This window comes from Euphorbia lathyris, chromosome 6, assembly GCF_963576675.1.
Source record: "Euphorbia lathyris chromosome 6, ddEupLath1.1, whole genome shotgun sequence".
In the NCBI taxonomy this organism is placed as follows: Eukaryota; Viridiplantae; Streptophyta; class Magnoliopsida; order Malpighiales; family Euphorbiaceae; genus Euphorbia; species Euphorbia lathyris.
Window position 1 is genome coordinate 46,468,505 of NC_088915.1, and position 20,316 is coordinate 46,488,820.

At 36.5% G+C, this 20,316-nt stretch overlaps 3 protein-coding genes across 3 annotated transcripts; 2 read left to right on the top strand and 1 right to left on the bottom strand.

The window, feature by feature from the left end:
- The first annotated feature begins 3,718 nt into the window (after positions 1 to 3,718).
- On the top strand, positions 3,719 to 12,144 carry LOC136232430 (golgin candidate 6). The gene is made up of 19 exons (XM_066021589.1): positions 3,719 to 3,874; positions 4,170 to 4,222; positions 5,166 to 5,293; positions 5,383 to 5,435; positions 5,929 to 6,075; positions 6,176 to 6,249; positions 6,343 to 6,412; positions 6,738 to 6,791; positions 6,903 to 6,998; positions 7,994 to 8,044; positions 8,120 to 8,206; positions 8,345 to 8,458; positions 8,554 to 8,625; positions 8,922 to 9,107; positions 9,253 to 9,356; positions 9,495 to 9,543; positions 9,677 to 9,742; positions 10,528 to 11,298; positions 11,463 to 12,144. The coding sequence occupies exons 1-19, from the start codon at positions 3,851 to 3,853 to the stop codon at positions 12,024 to 12,026; spliced, it is 2,763 nt and encodes a 920-aa protein (XP_065877661.1). The 5' UTR covers positions 3,719 to 3,850; the 3' UTR covers positions 12,027 to 12,144.
- A 1,883-nt stretch (positions 12,145 to 14,027) lies between these two features.
- On the top strand, positions 14,028 to 16,678 carry LOC136232910 (glucuronokinase 1). The gene is made up of 6 exons (XM_066022388.1): positions 14,028 to 14,357; positions 14,439 to 14,588; positions 14,707 to 14,895; positions 14,994 to 15,110; positions 15,630 to 15,790; positions 16,188 to 16,678. Exons 1-6 carry the CDS (start codon positions 14,151 to 14,153, stop codon positions 16,426 to 16,428), a joined length of 1,065 nt encoding a protein of 354 aa, XP_065878460.1. The 5' UTR covers positions 14,028 to 14,150; the 3' UTR covers positions 16,429 to 16,678.
- A 630-nt stretch (positions 16,679 to 17,308) lies between these two features.
- On the bottom strand, positions 17,309 to 19,059 carry LOC136232911 (uncharacterized). The gene is made up of 2 exons (XM_066022390.1): positions 18,461 to 19,059; positions 17,309 to 17,805 (listed from the first exon to the last, which is right to left on the bottom strand). The coding sequence occupies exons 1-2, from the start codon at positions 18,872 to 18,874 to the stop codon at positions 17,647 to 17,649; spliced, it is 573 nt and encodes a 190-aa protein (XP_065878462.1). The 5' UTR covers positions 18,875 to 19,059; the 3' UTR covers positions 17,309 to 17,646.
- Between the last annotated feature and the right edge of the window lie 1,257 nt (positions 19,060 to 20,316).

Sequence of the window (20,316 nt, forward strand, 5' to 3'; positions counted from 1 at the left end):
CCATATTCACATAAGCTTTATCCAGTCTCACAAACACACTATTCCTTTTCCAAGTGAATTTGTGACCAGCGGCCCCCAGATCAGACAGCCCACAACGGTCCATATCCTGCTTATGATTAAGGCACCGGTTAACATAATGATTACCCCCCCCCCCCTTTTTGATCACTCAAGAGGGCAATATCATTAAAGTCTCCAGCAACAATCCAAGCATCCACCATGCTAGTGCTAATAGAATACAACAGCTCCCAAAGGCGTTTACGGTTAGAAAGAACTGGATCGGCATAAACAAAAGACACATAGAAGGGGTTACCACCAGGATAACAAACCTTGCTGTGGATGCACTGTCTATCAAGATTAATAATATCAATCCTAATTTGATTAGGCTTCCAAAACAGCCAAATCCCCCCCAACCCTACCAGTAGCCTCAGATCTGATACAACTCCAAGACTTAAATTTACTCACCACCTCATCAGCCTTGACTCCACTAACCTTAGTTTCGAGAAGGGCAAAACAAGAGGGATTAAACTGCTTGATAAGATCGTTTACATGAATGCGGGTAGCCTTACTAGCCGCACCCCTAACATTCCAAATGCAAAAGTCCATCAGAAAAGAGGAAACTGGCCCAGACCCAAACCTTAAGCAAGGTATTTATTAGGGGCTCCTGAGAGCCTAGAGGAAGAGCCCGCAGGTCCCCTCTTATCCCAAGAACCCAAAGAATTCTGGCTCTTTTTGGGGTTAACTTTAGGCTTCTTCAAACTAACCTTGTTAACACCCATAACTTTCAAAGGAGGACACTCCACAGGGGATTTAGAATTACTGACTTTACTGGTTGTTGCTCCACCTCTAGGGCCCACAACAAGGGAAACACTCTTAGAAGAAATGGGATCAAAAAGAGGGTTGAAAGAGTCCCCTAAGGCGGAATCCTGCTCAGCGGAAACCAGGCTAGGCATCTCCAAATTCTCATTAGATAAAGCATTATCCTGGCTTACATCAAGGGCCAGGACCCCAAATCTCGACCCAGAACCAGGAGTAGGAACAATCTCAGCACCAATCCTTAAATCAGGGGGTCTAACCTTGACTTCAGGGGTAATCTGCAAAGCGTTTAACTTCTTACTAATTTCGGAGCTCTGGTTACGAACAGAAGCAACCTGAGGCTTCCATCTCACCGTCCTCTTGGCCAACATCCAAGGACCAAAATTCTTCTCTTCCATCTGAGGCTCAGCTCTACCTATAATAGGTTCCACCATCTCATCGACCGCCTTCCATCTCCTAGGGCATCCTTCAAAGGTATGACCAAACATACCACATTCAAAACAAATATTGTGAATCCCTTCATATTCAATATGAAAGACTTTATTTCGGATCATAAACTTAGACAGAAGAGGCTTAGCCAAATCAATATCAATACTGACCCTGGCAAACTTGCCTCTCTCTGCCCCAACAGTGGTTTTATCAACATGGTGGACTTTACCGACAAGACCACCAATTTTGTATAGAAATCTTTCATTATAATATTCTAAGGGCAGACCTGGAAATCTAACCCAGGTAAGAATTCTATTCACAGAGCAGTCATGAGGGTCAAAATTTAGGACCCAAGGTCTCAAGGCCAACACATGATTGGATATAATATACGGGCCACCATTGACAATTCTATTATAATCCTCAGCCTTAGTGAATTTGACTACATAATAGTCATTCTCCAGGTCAGTAATGGTGACCTTCCCTTTCCCTGCCCATTGGGCCTGAATCCTCTGAGCAAAATATTTAAAACTTATCCTTTTACCTAGAACGGTAACAATTAAGGACAGCTTCCATTTTGCCCTTAGGACACGTTTTTCCTCCGAAGACAAACGGATCATCGGACAAAGGGGATCATCTCTCACCCCTTCTTCTTCGGTTTCCGAGTCAGACAACTCAGCCTCAGAAGCCTCCTCATTACTGACGTCTTCCACCATAGGGTCCTCCTCAATCACTCCTAAAACTTTGTCTCTCCATGATGATTTCCCAGGACTAACCCTATCAGTAGGACTAATCTCGGGAACCATCGAAGCAACCGGATTCCCTCCTCCTCTTCCATCCTCCTCAAACATTACAACAGAAGCCTGTTCGGACTGCACAACGCGCGCGGCCAGCGGGGCAGACGCAGCTTGCTTGCCAAGGGCCGCAAGCGCTGCCTGCGACACCGAGGCGGCAGGCACATGCACAAGCGCCGGCCCCGGAACCAGAGCAGTCAGAATGGCTTGATTGGCCTGCGCTGCCTGCGAAGCTTGTGCGGCTTGCGCTGCCTGCAGGTCACGCAAGGCCTTCTGCTCAGGAGTAAGAACCTCCTGGTTCCCTTGCTCAGTATCCCTGCAATACACAGAATTAATAGGCCCTGATTCCCTAACCACCATCGATTGGCCTCCTTCCCCTACCCCGAGCCCAGGAGACCAGAAATTACTCTCCCGAGCTCCTTCCGCCCCTGAGTCACCTCCGCAGAACGGATCATCCGACAGACCCGCCACCCCTCTTCCTCTCTCCGACCGATCTCTTTCACTGGATCGTTCCCACACCCGCTCCCCACTCCTTCTCCTGCTTCTCGGTGCGATCTCAGAAAAACCGGCCTCCTCCTCCGATCTACCATCCCGCGAATCCTCCGTTACAAACAAATCCCGGCCTTCTCTCAGCCTATCCGCAGCCGGATCGTCCTCCTGCGCCCTTCCCTCCGTCTGGTCCGACGACACCATCACAGATCCGCCGCCAACCAAGCCTTTCCTTGCCTTAGTCGATCTAGGTCTAGTCATTGAAGCAACCCTTTCAATTTTATACATTGACCCTTTCATATTTCTATTTCACATAACGTCATTAATAAAATTAAATCCTTAGTTTATTGTCTTACCAAAAAAAAAATCCTTAGTTTATTGTTATTGAAAAATTAAATGCGTGTAATTGTAATTGATTACATTAGGTATTGTTGATATCTCACTTAATTAGTTAAATTAAAATATTAAATACTTATTTAATTTAAGTAAAAAAATTATTTATTTTGATAAGTTAATTTAACTTAACATTCAACTAATATTTTTATTATAATCATATCATTTAATATTTTCAGTACTTATAATATTCAATACTTAAAATTAAGTTTATTTTTTCAGCATTTAATTTTTAGTTTTATCAGTTTTCAGTAAATAAATAAAGGAATAAAATCAAAATAGACCTTTGGTTTTTGGAAAAGTGTCAAGCTCTACGTACAAAATTACACCAATATAGGTTTAACATTTTAAAAAGAGTACCAATTTAGGTCTCAATAATAAAACGTGACACGTCATTTATATTACTCCGGTAAATTTTGTCAATTGTACGTGGAGAGAGAAATCATAACTTAATGGAGTAATATAAATGACGTGTCACGTTTTGTTATCAATGCCGAAATTGATTTTTTTTTTTGGTAAGATAGAGTAGCCTAAGGGTTACAAGGGGCACAGGCTGGGGAAAGAGACGCTCGGGACATCTTGGATTGGTATTTTTTTTTTAAACATTAAACCTATATTGATGTTATTTTGTACGTGGAACATATTTTGATTCATAAATAAATAAATAAATAATTAGACTAAATGAGTTAAATTGAAAGAGTTAGAGACTTAATGTGTAAAATAAGAAAGATCGGGGCTTTTGCATGCTCTTTTCCATCTAATAATGCCTCTGCCCTTTTTCGGTCAAATTGAATCTCTAATTCCTTTAATTACTAACTTACTTCTAAAATTCCAGTTTTCTTTCTTCCTCGTCTCTGTATCATTGTTAGGGATTCTAACTTCTTACTCAGGTTATCATCCGGAATCGTGTTAGTTCGTTAAGCTGAGGTTTCGGTATGGATTTGGCTTCTCGTTACAAGGTGATCCTGTTTCTCTCTCTATAATTTCCCCTTTTTATTTTATTTTTTTTAAATCGTAGATGATTGATGCATCAAGAAATCTATTATGTTTATACTTCAATTCATACATGCATTAGGTTCCCTTGCATGTCATATATGTATTTTCATTGAAAATTTATAATTTTAATGCGCGTTATAAATTTGTTTCAGCTCTGATTTTAGTTTGTGACTCTTACATTTGGTTTATTATGATTTGGTACTGCATAAACATTCTTATTATCTATGTGGGACTGAGTGACCAATTATTTGGTGCCAGGGGGTGGTTGGGCTTGTTTTTGGCAATGAGAATTCAGGTTCAAATGAAGATAGGTAACCTGCGTTTCGTTTTCTTTTTCCTACCGTTTATTATGTGTCTTTTTTTTTTTTTTTCTTTTGCTCCGCTGAATGTGGCTACTATTGGTAGTTATGCTGGTTAGGATAGACAAATTGTGTTGAAAAATAGATGAAGGCTATGGTGGTTGGTTCACAAAATAATATAACTCTACTTTTGAAGCTATTCTACTTCTACACCTGTGAAAATTAGAATTCGGACTTTCATTGAATATTTCAATGGTGGAATTATCTCACCTTATAGTAAAATTTAGAGTTCTGGTTTTAGAATTTTTATTTTTGTGCTGCTTTTAGTGGGAAGATTTTTGGCATGGAAATTATGTCCGCTGCTTTCTCAATTATATTTATGATCGATTTGCTTAAATCCTAAATCAGTCTCAATCCAAATCTAGTGGTATCTGGTTGTATGCATCCTTATATGACTGCTTCAAAACTGATAAAAGATGATATTACTTTGCAAAAGGGAAGTTCCTTGCTGAATTTGAAGCCTAATTCCATTATTTTCTTTATCATTTCATTCTGATTCAGCTAAATAATCATGTATTTATCTTCTTCATTGTGCCTGTGAATTAGTTGGTCAATATTGCAGTCTAGGAAATTGTGTTGATATTAAGCTGAACTTTTCTGATCCAGCTGATTATCTTATCATAGTTATTCATCCTCAAGAATGTAAAATCTTTTTCAGATTGATATGCTTTAGGAATATATGCATGCTTCATTAGGCTTAACCTTCATTGTGGGTAACTTTTTAAGAAAGTATTTGATGCTTTTGTTCTTTAGTGTCCATTCTGTTCTCAACTTAACCTTCTTTAGTGTCAACTATGTTGTATTTCTCTTCATTTTGCTCAATAGACATTTCCAGTCACTCCATTTACTGTCTGTTATTAACAGAACTTATCTTCTTTATCTCTTGTATCAAAAGCTATGTTGAACGGTTGCTTGATCGAATAAGCAATGGTGTCCTGGCAGAGGACAGGAGAACTGCCATGGTTGAACTGCAATCTGTTGTTGCAGAAAGTCAGGCTGCACAATTAGCTTTTGGAGCAATGGGTATGTGCCTGCTTTTTTCTATTTTGCAAACTTAGTATGGAGTTGTCTTATTCCTTTTGCTTTATTACTTGATTTATTGACTCTTGCAGGATTTCCTGTACTTATGGGTGTCTTGAAGGAGGAAAGAGATGATGTCGAAATGGTTCCTAATCTTCTCTACTTTTGCTCCTTTATTTTTTTCCTCTTCATTCTGCCTTTTGAATTGAGCACTGTTATATATGTGTGTGTGTGTGTGCGTGTGTGTCTTTGTGTATGCATTATAATTTTGTAAATACTAACAATTTCCATCTCTTTATCTATACTTTTTGAAAGAATGGGTTGCATTGTCCACATACATGGTTATTCCTTTTGTCTGTATGTTTTACTTTTCTTAGAGAAGTGCTCAATCCACTTCATTTTGAAGAAAAGAGTATACATGTGTCTGTACATGCGTTTACACACAGACACATGAATATATGGATAAACTTGTATGTATAATTCCCTGACCCCATATATTATTTAACTTTTTCTGTCCTTTTTGAAGGAACGATTTCCGTAGTCCATCTACATGAGCATTCTTTTCATTTGCGTGTTTTTGTTTTCTTGAAGAGTGCAGCCCACTGCATTTTATATTTAAAAATAATACAAATGTGCAGATTAGAGGTGCCTTAGAAACCCTTGTAAGTGCATTGACACCTTTAGATCATGTAAGAGGGCCAAAGAATGAGGTTCAGCCAGCTCTAATGAATACTGATTTGCTTTCCCGAGAGGCAGAAAATATCTCTCTTCTTCTAAGCTTGTTGGTGAGATCCTCTCTAAGATGTGAACTATCTTTCTCTAGTTTGGAGTTTCTACCTCTTAATAGATAATTACCTTTTCTTATTATATCCATTTGGATGGCAGTCAGAAGAGGATTTCTATATTCGATATTACACTCTTCAAATCTTGACTGCCCTTTTAACAAATTCTCCAAATAGGTATGTCTCTTTAGAAATATTTCCCTTCTTTATCTTTCATTTCTTTTTGGTCTTATCAGTAATGCTGGAAATGTTTTTGAGTTCTCTCTTCAGGTTACAAGAAGCCATTCTCACTATTCCTCGTGGTATAACTCGGCTCATGGATATGCTTATGGATCGAGAGGTATACAAACTTACACTAAATGGTCTCTCTCTCTCTCTCTCTCTCTCTCTCTCTCTTTCTCTTTTTAAGGAGGAAGTTAATTGTTGTTGGATTTCTGTTCATGTGATAACCTTTTAAGAGTTTTCGAAGTTATTTTGTCCAAATGTTTCTGTTTCCAATCTCATGCCTTTTACATTTGAATGGGTTATTTTCTGTTGAACTATGAATATTTTGGTTGGGAAGCTTAGATGGGAAACTTGGAATTTAATGCATTGTCATGAACTCATTAGTAATTAAACCATTATTGTCATATTCTAGTCATATGTGTTCATGGTCTACTCTGTAGGTTATTCGAAATGAGGCCTTACTGCTTCTTACTTACCTGACGAGAGAAGCTGAGGTGAGTTTTCTCCTTCTCAACACCATACATAGTTGTGTTTCTTTTGTTATTCCCTATTGCTTAACCTTTATGAGTAGTTCTCTTATTAACTTAACTCCTTGGTAATTTTAGGAGATTCAAAAAATTTTGGTCTTTGAAGGCGCATTTGAAAAAATCTTTAGCATTATCAGAGAAGAAGGGGGTTCAGAAGGTGGTGTTGTCGTGCAGGTTATCTTCTACTCCATTTTATAATATGGATCTGTGAAGCAGTTATCTTGTTTGCTATATATCATTCATCAATGTTAATAGGCTTTTTAGCTACTCAAATACATTTTTGTAGGTTTTTGCATATCTGCAGTTTTAAGGGATAAGGTACCAAAGTAGCCTCAAGGTTTTTGGGGAAGTGCTAATTTAGCCTCAACGGACAAAATAACACCATTTTAGCCTCAACCTTTGTGAAAGGGTACCAATTTAGCCCGGGTAACGGAACTTGGGGCTAAATTGGTACCATGTCACAAAAGTTGAGGCGTTAAGTTCCGTTACCTAGTGCTAAATTGGTACCACTTCACAAACGTTGAGGCTAAAATGGTACTATTTTGTACATTGGGGTTAAATTGGCACTTCCCCAAATACGATGAGGTTATTTTGGTACCTTATCCCCTGTTTTAAATTTGAAATTGCATATTATTTCTTGTAGAATTCCTGTCTGTATCTCACATTTTAATCAAATTTCGGGCTCAATTATTGATTGCTGAAGCTTTTTTTTAGGAGAAATGATCAATGCTTTTTAAACTACAGTAGAATGCACATTTCAGAATCATGGAAGGCCTGGATTTATATATTAGCTTATTCTATAAAGTGCTTTAGTTGAGAATTGAATGAAGAGAATCTCTATATAGTGCAAATTCAATTCCCTTTTGCTAATTTTGTAACTTCCGTAAGAAAACAATCACTAGCTATGTGAGTATGGATTTTCTATCAATTTTTCTTCAATGTGGTGCAGAAATTGGATTTGATTGATATTTTATTTTCATATCCCCTGGCTTCTAGGGAGAAAACCTTCCATATTTTATTGAACTGAAGGTTTGAATACTTGTTTTTCTTCTTTCCTCAGTGGAGGGGCATTATTATAGGGTTTTAACTCAAACTCAATTTATCCTTTCATGCTGTAAAGAAATTATTGAACAGATCAGTAACATACCCCTTGTTTTGTTGTTTTCCAGGACTGTCTTCAGTTGTTGAATAACCTTCTCCGCAACAGTACATCTAATCAGGTTTCTAGCTACTGATGTAACATTTTATGTAAACATTCCAATTCTGCTGCTAATATGGAAGCATCTGTGTTCTAGGTACTACTGAGAGAGACAATGGGCTTTGATGAGCTCATATCACTTTTGAAGCTGAGAGGCAGTGCTTACAGTTTTACCCAACAGAAGGTTAGATACTCATATGCTTATAGTTTTTGCATTGTTTCAATGATTTGAGCATTGATAACTGTAAATATTTGAGCCTATGCTATCATCAGTCTTACTAATGATTTTTTTATTTTTCTGTAACAAACAAAATGCCAGTAGACAATCAATTTACTCAGTGCATTAGAAACCATTAATTTGTTAATGGTAGGAGGTTCAGAGGCTGATCCTGGAAAGGATAAGAACAAAATGACCAATAAAACAGTCTTGGTTCAGGTTTGTTACTGGATCGTATCTTCTATTGGCACCTAGCATTGCCTACAGCACTTTTTTTTGATCCTGAAATCTTTTTTTTTTTTTTTTTTTTGTAGAAAAAGTTGCTGGATTATCTTCTGATGTTGGGTGTGGAAAGCCAATGGGCTCCTGTTGCTTTGCGTTGCGGAGTAAGACATGTTTTCTGAACTTCATTTGTTTTATGGTCACTTGAATAAGGTGGTGACTTTGGCCATGACATATAGATATAGAAGACTCGGAGATTTTAGGCTGACAGTGTGCCTCAGATGATGTCCATCTTGTCAGAATAGACTCAGTTCACCAGTTACTGAATTGGTCTTACAATTGATTATTTGTGTGATTGTTTATATTTCTTGGATCACTTTTTTTTCCCTTCCCTTAAATTGGATTAGTATGCTATGAAGAGTTGTGAAGGTCTACCATTTATGTTAGTTACTGTTTGTAGGCATTACGGAGTATTGGTGATTTGATTGCTGGAAGTCCCAAGAATGTTGATGCCCTTTCAACTAAGGTTCTTGGCGAGGAGACACAAGTAGAGCCTGCTTTGAACTCCATTCTTCGAATCATATTGCGGACATCCAGTATGCAGGAGTTCATGGCAGCTGACCATGTCTTTAAGAACTTTTGTGAGGTTAATTCATGTATTTGCTCTTGAAACTTATTTTCTTTTTTGCCAGTTTTTCTGTTCTTCTTGAGTTTTGTTAAATTAGTTTGATTAAGTTTACTATCTAGTATGCCTTAAAATCCTAATCATGGAATGCTTCATATTTGTTCAGAGAAATTCTGATGGTCAATCAATGTTAGCATCCACATTAACTCCTCAACCACATTCGATGACCCATGCTCCTATTGAGGAGGATGTGAACATGTCTTTTGGAAGGTTGGTTGGATCCAAGTGCATTTACTGATTTATTTTATTTTTTTCTATTTGTTAATCAATAACCCAAATATGAAGATGATTTTTATTGCCTTGACTGAATATTTTATGGATTATCTTATAAAACTCTTTGCTTGTCAGCATGCTCTTGCACGGTCTTACTTTGAGCGAAAGTGATGGGGATCTTGAGGTATTAAGTGTGTGACTTAATGGTTCTTGATAGAAAAAAGTTTGATAATTGGAAAAATTTCAAATAATTACAGTGAGTTGTAAATATTGATAGATGTTGAGTAGACCTGAGGTTGTGTATGTTTGAATTGCAGACCTGTTGTAGGGCTGCTAGTGTACTTTCTCATGTACTCAAGGACAATATCCAGTGCAAGGAAAGGGTATGCAATCTCACTTCCTTTCGTATTTGGTTTGTAGATGAATCTGGCATGACAAGATATTCAAATTATGAGTAAAAACAATAATTTGAAGCTGTGTAAATCCCATCCCATTGCTAAATATGAATTAGATTGTAATATCTTACAGATTTCTTCATTCATTTTGGTATACTTATCTTTTGTTTGTTTTTTTAACCACCTTAAAATCAGTAGTTGACCGCCAGTGGATGATACAGTAATTTATTGGCTCTTAAAGTGATAATTATAGGTGGAGGATTACTGATTACTTTTTTTCTGCACGCTTTGAGTATCCACCCTTTTTCTTTGTAAACTAATATAATTTTTTGTCTTTTTCTTTTATCTATGCTAGATAGAAATTGATTCTCAAATATATTCACATAGATTCTAGGAACATCCACTCTTTATTTTTATTTTACTATATGGGTTCAAGTTATGTTGACATTTAAATAGATGAAAAAAACACTCACTTATTTTATTTTTCTACTACCATCCATCCATGATATTCTTTTATATATTGGATCTACTGTATTGTTGCATATTCTCAAAAGAAGCCTCAACTATGACTTAACAGTCATTGTTTGTAGGCATAATTGATGAGTTGGCAACCAATTTTATATGTTCTAGTGTCAATACATCACTTTAGCTACCAATAAGGAAAGGATTGTAGGACTTCATTTTCTTTCAATGATTATAAATGTTTATTTTCTTGTTGAGGATAACCCTTCCATCTTTTATAAGATTATCTTATACAAGGATAATGTCTACAGGTGCTACGCATTGAACTCGAGTCGCCTACACCATCCTTGGGACCTGCAGAGCCACTATTGCATCGCATGGTGAAATACTTGGCTCTTGCAACCAGTACCAAGAAAAACCGAGACGGAAAGTCAAGTACAACAGGAAACCTGTATGTTCAACCAATTATTTTGAAATTGTTGGTTACTTGGCTTGCTGAATGCCCCAAGGCAGTTCAATGCTTCTTAGATTCACGACCCCACCTAACATATCTGCTTGAGTTGGTGTCAAATCCATCTGCGACTGTGTGCATAAGGGGGTTGGCAGCTGTTCTCCTGGGAGAATGTGTTATTTACAACAAGTCTGGTGAAAGTGGGAAAGATCCTTATACCATAGTTGATGCCATAAGTCAGAAAGTTGGACTCACGTCATATTTTCTTAAGTTCGATGAAATGATGAAAACCTTCCCTTTTTCCCCCATAAAGCCGGCAGAACTCCATAAACCATTGACAAGATCTCCTGCTGCCAGTATGGAGGAGATTGAAGAAGTTGATGAACAGGATTCTCCTGATCAGAAGATTGAGGATCATCCTATTCTTTCTTCAACATTTGATAGCTACTTTGTCAATTTCGTCAAGAGGTTGGAGACCAATATCAGAGAGACTATTGTTGATGTTTACAGTCGTCCAAAAAGTGAAGTGGCAGTCATGCCTGCCGAATTGGAGCAGAAGAGTGGGGAGAATGATAAAGACTATATCAAGCGGCTTAAATCGTTTGTGGAGAAGCAATGTTCTGAGATACAGGTGCCTTAGATGTTATTTCTTCAATATAACCACTGTACTGTTAATATATGCAAATCATATTAGATGATGCTAGTTTTTCTTTAATAGTAGACAAACTTGCTATTAGAACTTATAGAATAGTTTTGAACGTTTGGTAACATATTCTCAATGGTTTGCCATCTCAGAATCTTCTGGGTCGGAATGCAACTTTGGCTGAAGACCTGGCCAAGATAGGCGGGGGAGGCTCTTCTCAGGCTGAACAAAGGGCTAGTGGAGCATCAGAAAGAGTCCAGGCGGAGAAACTACGGAGGGATCTTCAGGAAGCTTATCAACGAATAGAGATACTCAAGGCAGAGAAAGCCAAAATAGAATCGGAGGCATCAATGTATAAAAGTTTAGCTGGAAAGACGGAGTCTGATCTGAAGAGCTTGTCTGATGCTTACAACAGCCTTGAACAGGCTAATTTCCATCTAGAAAAGGAGGTGGAAGCTTTGAAGAATGGTGGAGCATCAACAGTTGGTGATATAGATATAGATATAGGGGCAATAAAGGCAGAAGCTAGGGAAGAAGCAATGAAGGAGAGTGAGACGGAATTGAACGATTTACTAGTGTGCCTCGGGCAAGAGCAGAGTAAGGTGGAAAAGCTAAGTGCAAAATTAGTAGAGCTAGGAGAAGATGTGGATAATTTACTGGAAGGTATTGGAGATGAAACGGGGATGCCAGAAGATGAGGAAGAAGATGAAGACTGAAGGTGATAACGTTTGCTGTTGAATTTTCTTCTTTCTGACACTTGCTTTGTACAGGTGATATTGTTATAAATATTACACAATGGGGTTTCTTTAAATTATTATTTTTTCTTTGGGATTACCATTTCTTGAAGTTCCTATTTGTGCTAAAATTCTTTCACCTTCTTCTTCTTCCTTAACTATTCAAACAGATTCCTTTTAACTTGAAAATCCCTTTGTTGCATTTCGCTGGTAAAGTAAAGGCCATTTTTATTTCTCATGATCAAACTCAGGTGGTTATTGATTGATCAAATTATTAATTTGTTCAGTCCCTGTTCCATCTAGACTTGAGAAAATATTAAGATGGAGATTATAATTATTCTAAGGTTTAGATCATGATATTATAACGGATTTATTTTATTATTATTATCTTTTAATTTTTTTAGTACTTAGAACTAAAATAAACTGGAGGATCAATCAAAAAAGGGAGGAAAATCATAGTTAAATATATCTTTCTAGGGATAAGATTAAAAAATATCTTTAATGTTGGTAGTAAATTATAATTCTATCTCTTAACGTTTAAAATGAGATAGTTTTATCCAACATTGATATTCAAGAGCAATTTTACCCTAATGTTGGAAAGATGGATTACAGTCCTGATCAATTGGACCCTAAGGTCTAAGTGAAACTTTGGACCTTCACCTTTAGATCTGGTCCAATAATAATCCTGTGATTATCAAATTTCTTAATTAAAAAATTATTTAACAAATTTCTTTTTTGTATTAATCCTCAATTAACCCCTAAAAACAAGGAACAACTCTGAGAGAGAGGAATTCGCACGATTATTTTTAGGAGTTAAATTAATACATTAATTAAAAAAACATCAGTTAACTAATATTAAATTAAGTAATTTCATGACTCTAGGATTATAATATCATCCGATTTGATGGTGAAGGTCCAAGTTCCACTTGGTCATTAGGGTCCAATTGAGCGGGACTGAGATGGATTAATTCTAAACATTATTAACAAATTTATTTTTTTAGTCATAAATTTTGTTATCTTCAATGTAAATATGCGTCATTTTATCATTCATGAATAACGGATGGTAGACATATATTCACATACGTGGAAAAAAATTACGTTGTATTTCGTGTGTTGGATAAAAAATTTAAAAATCCAAATATTTCGTAAAATTTAAAAATATTTTAAATCTAAACCTATTCTGAAATTGAAAAAAAAATACAAAAATAAAAAATATGCATTGCACACAACTTTAATATATATATATATATATATATAAAATATATGAACATACTATATGTGCTTTTTTAATGATAATAGATTCAACTTGTCAAGATAAAATTGCTTTTTGGCGAATGTTTGAGGTAAAATTGTTCTTGTTATCTCTTATTTCTATAATACAACATTATTCTAAAATTTCATAAACAAAAAACATTATTCTAGAATTAAGAGGATGTTTAGATTGAGTTTTGGAATCCACAATATTATTTTGAACTTTACCCATTTTTAATATTGTGGCCACTGAATTTCATACTTTTTAACTCATGTGGCCACTCAACGCCTTAAAATAACCGTTGACTGCCTCAAAATAAAAAATTCAAAGAGTTATTGATATACTAAGGAACTTTAATTCTTAAAAAATTTCGTTTTGAGGTCATTTAGGTGTTGTTTGGTTAGGAGAGAGGGTGAATTTTTAGAGAGAGAAAGCTCCAATAAGAGTGATTTTAGAAAATAAAAAATGTAGTTTCACGGTAAATATCGTTCTGAACAACTTTAATTCTTGAATATTTTCATTTTGAGGTGGTTAACGGTCATTTTAACGAGTTAGCTAAAATTGAGTGTGCCATCGATAGATAAAAAAAAAAAAAAAAAAAAAAAAAAAAAAAAAAAAAAAAAAAAAAAAAAATGTAAAGTTAAATGAGTATAATTTAATCCTTATCTAATAATCCGTATCCATGTCATCTATCGCAGTTATATGAACTTGCGATGTACAATATTTTATGCAAAGTACAGATAGATAGATCTTACCAAAGAAACACTATCTCACACGACACGATTACAGATATATATACATATCTTCTTTTCTAATCATATTATCGAGAAATTTCAAACAAAAAAAAAAAAACAATGGTGGAAGAATCAGCGGCGATCGAGCACAAGGCCTACGCCAGAATTGGCCTTTTAGGTAACCCAAGCGATGTTTATAATGGCCACACCATTTCTTTCAGCGTCGCCAACTTCTGGGCCACCGTCCTATTACAGCCTTCTGATGATCTCCTCATCAAACCTCATCCTAACCACGATTTCGTTCTCTTTTCTTCCCTTCATCACTTGGTCTCTCTATCTCCTTCGCTATTTGCATTTCGTTTCGCCTCTATTTCCCTCTAGATTATCAATCCTTTTCTTCTTCTGTAGGTGAATCGCTTGCAAACTGAAGGCTATTATGGTGGAGTCAGATTGCTCATGGCAATTTCTAAAATTTTCTACAACCATTGTAAACAGAATCAGATTCAACTTCATACTCGAAATTTTACTCTTTCTTATGATACTAATATCCCTCGTCAGGTATTTTATACTACAACTGTTTTATCATCTTTCTTTTTAATTGTTTGATCCAACTGAAACCATCCCTAATTTTATTATCTCTACCATTCCCACTCAAGTTGTGATTTTGACATTTCAGACAGGGCTTTCAGGTTCTAGTGCTATTGTAACTGCGGCTTTGAACTGCTTTCTCGACTTTTATAATGTCAGGCATTTGATCAAAGTGGAAATTAGACCTCAGCTTGTGCTTAATGCAGAGCAAGAACTTGGAATTGTTGCTGGCCTTCAAGATCGAGTAGCACAGATCTATGGAGGCCTCGTTTACATGGTAGGTTAGCCTATTTGTTGTCAATGTAGAGGTACTCATCAAATTGCTAGAAATGTGCTGATTTTTGCTTATTGTGATTCTATGAATGCTTTGTGCAGGATTTTTCTAAGGAACGTATGGATAAGTTGGGGCATGGTATCTATACACCCATGGATATTAGTCTTCTTCCACCTCTCTATTTAATATACGCCGAGAATCCAAGTGATTCTGGGAAGGTTAGCATTATTGTGATGTCTTTTTCTTACAAACTTGGCTTCTCAATTTATCATTATGTGTTTGAATTAGTACGATTCTGCTCGAAAATGAATTCTTTTCATGCTAAAGAAGGTTAAAATGTTAGGAAAACAAAACACAACATGAGCCATTGAAATACTGCATATTTCATGTGCTTCAATGTTGAATGGACAAAAATTCCCATCATTTCTTCTGCTTTATGGATCTTATAAGATGGATATAAAGAGGGTGCTGTTCAATCATGTGTTATCAGGTTCTAGAGTCTGGACTTTTGGTCTATGCATATCCTCCAAAGTTTATCTTTTTTCAGCAAACTAGTTGACCAGGCTAGATATGACCTCAAATTATAATAATAGGGGACTTATCGAAATACATTGGGATGCATATTAGCGTTTTGAACAATTGAAATTGCTGGCTACAGAGGTCATCCTGCAAAGATGTGTTAGCTTTTTTAGGGTGGTTGATATGGATAATGTTTGTAACAGCAGTTTCAAATGCAGGTGCATAGTACAGTTCGCCAAAGATGGCTTGATGGTGACAAATTTATTATGTCATCAATGATAAAAGTTGCAGATTTAGCTTTAGAAGGACGAACTGCAATTCTTGAAAAGGATTATGCTAAACTTGCGCAGTTGATGAATCTTAATTTTGACCTTAGAAGGTAATTAGTTTCTTCATTTCAAGAGTTTAGCTCCATAATTTATACAGCTCTTATCATTCACATGCACTTGGAAAATTTAATTGTATGCGATGTTCTTAAGACTTCCTTGCTTTGGAGATGCCAGATGATAAGTGAAATATTGAATATTATGAGTGAATGGCTTATTCTCATCTTTGCAATGTAATTGAAGTATCTTACCTATGAATATGATATTAACATCATCTTGTTAAAATCTTTTCTGGAAAAAAAAAATGAAAGGTAGTTCATCATCTAGGACCTACTTAATGAATTTATGCAGGCTTCGTACAAATTGGCCAGAAGGATATAATGCATGCTTCTGCAAAATGTTTCAACATTACATTGTTATTGACCCAAATGGGTTGGGATTACTTTGCAGGAGCATGTTTGGGGATGCTGCCCTTGGTGACCTAAACATAGAAATGGTGGAGGTGGCTCGAAGGATAGGAGCTGCTTCAAAATTTACAGGTAGTGGAGGGGCTGTTGTGGTGTACTGTCCAGGTGGTTCTTCGCAAGTCAAGCTGCTGGAGGATGCCTGTGAGAAAGCTGGTTTTGTCATTCAACCAGTGCAAGTTGCTCCCTCTCGTCTTACTGAGGAAGATCTCATGACACAGTCATAGTTTGGCAAATATAGACATAGGAGACCTAGTAATTTCGATCCCTTGCTCTGCCATTTAGGACGGAAGTTCAATTTTCAGAAAGTTATTAGCTGATATGAGTTTGATTTGATTTAATGGGTGATAGATGCTCAATTCTTTTACCAACGTTTCATTCTCTGGAGAATTTTACATGTAGATTCTCTGTGTAGTATTTATTGTTTTCAAATCAAGAATAAGCGAGCATTTGCTAAAGGAGCTTCGATTCCTTCTATTGGCTTGGGTTTCTCTTGTATGCAAAGTTGACATCGGTCTAACATTTATTTGCTTTGCTTTACAAGTTAGAAACAGTTTTCTTCCTTTGGAAATTACTTTCAGCTGTCTCCTTACATTCACTTAATAACAAATGTCCTAAAAACAGAAAGAAAACAAAGACTGTAGACTTGGGAAGCGTATAACCTTGTTTTTCAAACAAGTTAAACAAATAGAAAATATCAAATCTAGATTTCCTGAAGCACATATCCGACATTCCTCTCAACCCAACACAGATACTCCACGCCTTCAGGAGACGTCGAGTTGGATAGAACAAGCTTTGTCATTTCCATGCTTGGTTTGTTTATCAAAACAGCCAAAAGATAGGCTTAAGCTCTTTTTTCACAAAAAGAGCAGATTAGGTTATCTGTTCAAGTTTGGCTCGGTAGTTAAAGGAGTCTGCTATATGTGCACTTACTCAGCTTTCGAGTCATTCACAACAATCCTGATTCAAACATAAATTGCAGAAAAAAAAAAGTTGAAAATGACATCCTAACATTCTTAAAAAAAAAAAAAAGTACATATATAAGAATAAGGATATTGCTGATGAACCTATAATATCAGAGATCAACCCTCATGCTTGGCATATTATTACGACTCAAAATATTGGGCTTCACTTCAGAATGGTTTTGCTAATTAAGGAAACAAACTTGACCAAACCCTAATCGAGTGAGCTTCCCAACTGTTTAGGAATAGCTCCACACCCTAAGACATTCTGTGGTTCGCATAATTACACAACATCTATCAGATTCTATACTAAGAAAACATCAACTACAAACTTTTAGATCTAAGAAGAGAACTACAATGAAACCTGTTACAATAAAGAATTTTACAAGCATCCGCATCACAATGTAGTTAATAAGAATTAGACACAACTTTACAAATTTCCATGGGGAGCTAAGAATTAAGATAACAAATATTCAAACAAACTTACTCATCGCAAAGGGATGCCATAAGTTCACGAGGTGAAGACCAAACTGGGAGATCAATATATGACTGTGCTAACAAATCCTGTTGGGTATTGCACATTGATTCGGCAATGTCGCATAAGCAAGACACATCATGGATTATTGCTTCTTGCGCCTCTGCCTGCAGTTTCAAAAGAATAAAAAAACATATAGACTTCAGGCAAAGCACCCATTTCTTGGAGGACTTAGAAGGCAGCAAAGTTAATATAACATTTAACATGAAGTGATACACCAATTGAACTCCTTAAAAACATATCAACTTTATTCACTCTCACACATTTCCAGTTGGCAAACATCTTCCAATGTAATTATGGAGCACAATTCCTTTTGATAACATCATTTAAACTTCAAAAAGATACTCTTTTGCAGTGTCGACCTCGGAGAGCCAAAACCTAGTTTGCTTATGAGGGAGTTCTAAGTTTTGTTTGTAAACGCCTTGCCCTATGGATCCATCAATTTCAACTTCCGTTTTTTCTATCAAAATTATCCGTATATGTGACCCCCTAAAACTTTCATTGAATGAGTTACCCACACCAGCTTTACACCGTGCATAAAGCCCTCCAACAGAACCAATTTTCTATGGTCTGGCTAAAATACCAAAACTCTTCACGACCGAAACCAAGTTAACAATAAGAAAAGGCGAAATTCAATCTGATTCAAATGTAAAATTTCATGCATACAACTATGTTAGTATCAGCTCATGCTCAGCGTATATTCTATCAAGTTCATAAATTCAGTAAGCAAGCAGTCAACGAGATGCCAAAATAAAAAATTACCTGAGAGAGTAGTTTATCAACGAGTGATCCACACGCATCCTCGGATCCTTCTATGTCCGTTGAAGGAGATTCCAGGGGCGACAAGGACACAATTTGGTGAACATCTTGCTGTCGATTTTGCAATTGAAGCTGTTGATTTGCTCTGTCCTGCATTGAACGCAAATTGTTCGACAAAAGTTCCCATTGGTGGATCTCCTTCTGGTATCGACTTTTTAGCTTCAAAAGGGTATTTTTCTTCCGCTGTTTACGGCGCCTCTCTTCGGCCTTGGCGTCGGTGACGGGAGGTTGAGCGGAAGTGGAAGGATCGAGAAGGCGCTGACGCTTAAGGATCTTGTAGGTGAAGCCATCGTCATCGTGGCAAAGCACCCATTCCTCGCCATCCCTAGCTTCCAAAGACATGGCTGCTGAATCCATAAGCTTTCCAGCGGGAAAATTTGAAGCGAATTAACAGCTCCAAATTTTGGAAATGGCGAAACGCTAAAATTTTAAATGTCCAAATATTAAAACAAACAAAAACGCCCAAAAAACGAAATGTTATGGCTTAGATGATATGATAGTAGGCATGGCCCATGGGTCAATGGCAGCTAAAAAACGACAGCTTAATTTATTTCTCATCAAACGACATGTCACCGCAAGTTTTATTAGAAACAAATTTTTTTTTTTTTGAGTGGGGAAGGAAGGGGGGAATTATATGAAAATTTAACTATAAATTCATATCTATCTAGTTGTACTATACTTTTGTTTTCTGACTATTAATAAAACTAGACTTGGTTATGTTTGTGTCCTGATTGAGATGGAGGTTTTAAGTGAATATCCTAATCAAGTTTATTTTAAGGACGAGAGAGGTGAGCTTATTATACAAGAGATACACGACCAATATGGATATGGTGTACCTTTTGTAAGAAGCTAGGCCATAGTGTAGAGCATTATAAAAAATGGCAAACCGGAGGTAGAATTTGATTCTTATACTAGAGGTGATTCCATTGACTAATGATATCAAATGGGCTTCTAGTAAACCAATAGATATTCCTATTTCACTTAATTCTACTAATGTTAAGGATTTAGAGTGGACTTTGATTGTGAGAGACAATAAAGTGAAAAGTATTGCTATGTTTTGTCCGTGGAAGGATGGTGTTATTGGACCATCTAAGAGTGATTATTGATGGGTTATTTAGAATATAAGGGATTGAATACCTTATTAACCAAAAAGAGCTATATTCTCTTATTGCTAAGAATAAACTTATGGCTTTAGTTATATTGGAAGTGTAACAATATGATTCCCAGTAATTGTTATTGATGCGTAGTTTAGTATAAATATAGAATACAGTTCACTCTGTAGTGAACAACTATAGTCAACAACTGAATCTATATTCTAGGCTAGAGATAATGAACATACTGTGTCAATAATACAGATAAATAACAAATAAATATATAGTCTAATACACCCCCGTAGTCGAAAGGTTCGGAGGTCGAACGTTGAGACTAGTTCTAAAATCTTCAAATAGTGGTGATGGTAGGCCTTTGGTGAAGATGTCAGCGATTTGATAGCGAGAAGGAACGTGAAGAACACAGACTTCTCCTTTGGCAACTCTTTCCCGGACAAAATAAATATCCATTTCCACATGCTTGGTGCGGTGGTGCTGAACCGGATTGCCTGCAAGATACACTGCACTGACATTATCATAGTACACTATTGAGGATTTCTGAATCGGACAGCCAAGTTCCAGAAGCAGATTGCGGATCCAGCAAGTTTCAGATGCGACGTTTGCAACGCCGCGATACTCGGCCTCTGTGCTGGATCAGGACAGTGTTGGCTGACGTTTTGTTGACCAAGATATAAGATTGTCCCCTAGAAA

Excerpts from the sequence above, each read along its gene's own strand:
- LOC136232430 (XM_066021589.1), top strand. The coding sequence starts at position 3,851 with ATGGATTTGGCTTCTCGTTACAAG. Across the intron at positions 8,207-8,344 it reads ACAGTTTTACCCAACAGAAG|ACAATCAATTTACTCAGTGC; the intron begins GTTAGATACTCA and ends AAATGCCAGTAG. Across the intron at positions 9,544-9,676 it reads AAAGTGATGGGGATCTTGAG|ACCTGTTGTAGGGCTGCTAG; the intron begins GTATTAAGTGTG and ends TTTGAATTGCAG.
- LOC136232910 (XM_066022388.1), top strand. The coding sequence starts at position 14,151 with ATGGTGGAAGAATCAGCGGCGATCGAGCACAAGGCCTACGCCAGAATT. Across the intron at positions 14,358-14,438 it reads TTTCTTCCCTTCATCACTTG|GTGAATCGCTTGCAAACTGA; the intron begins GTCTCTCTATCT and ends CTTCTTCTGTAG. Across the intron at positions 15,791-16,187 it reads CTTAATTTTGACCTTAGAAG|GAGCATGTTTGGGGATGCTG; the intron begins GTAATTAGTTTC and ends ATTACTTTGCAG.
- LOC136232911 (XM_066022390.1), bottom strand. The coding sequence starts at position 18,874 with ATGGATTCAGCAGCCATGTCTTTGGAAGCTAGGGATGGCGAGGAATGG. Across the intron at positions 17,806-18,460 it reads TTGATAAACTACTCTCTCAG|GCAGAGGCGCAAGAAGCAAT; the intron begins GTAATTTTTTAT and ends TTGAAACTGCAG.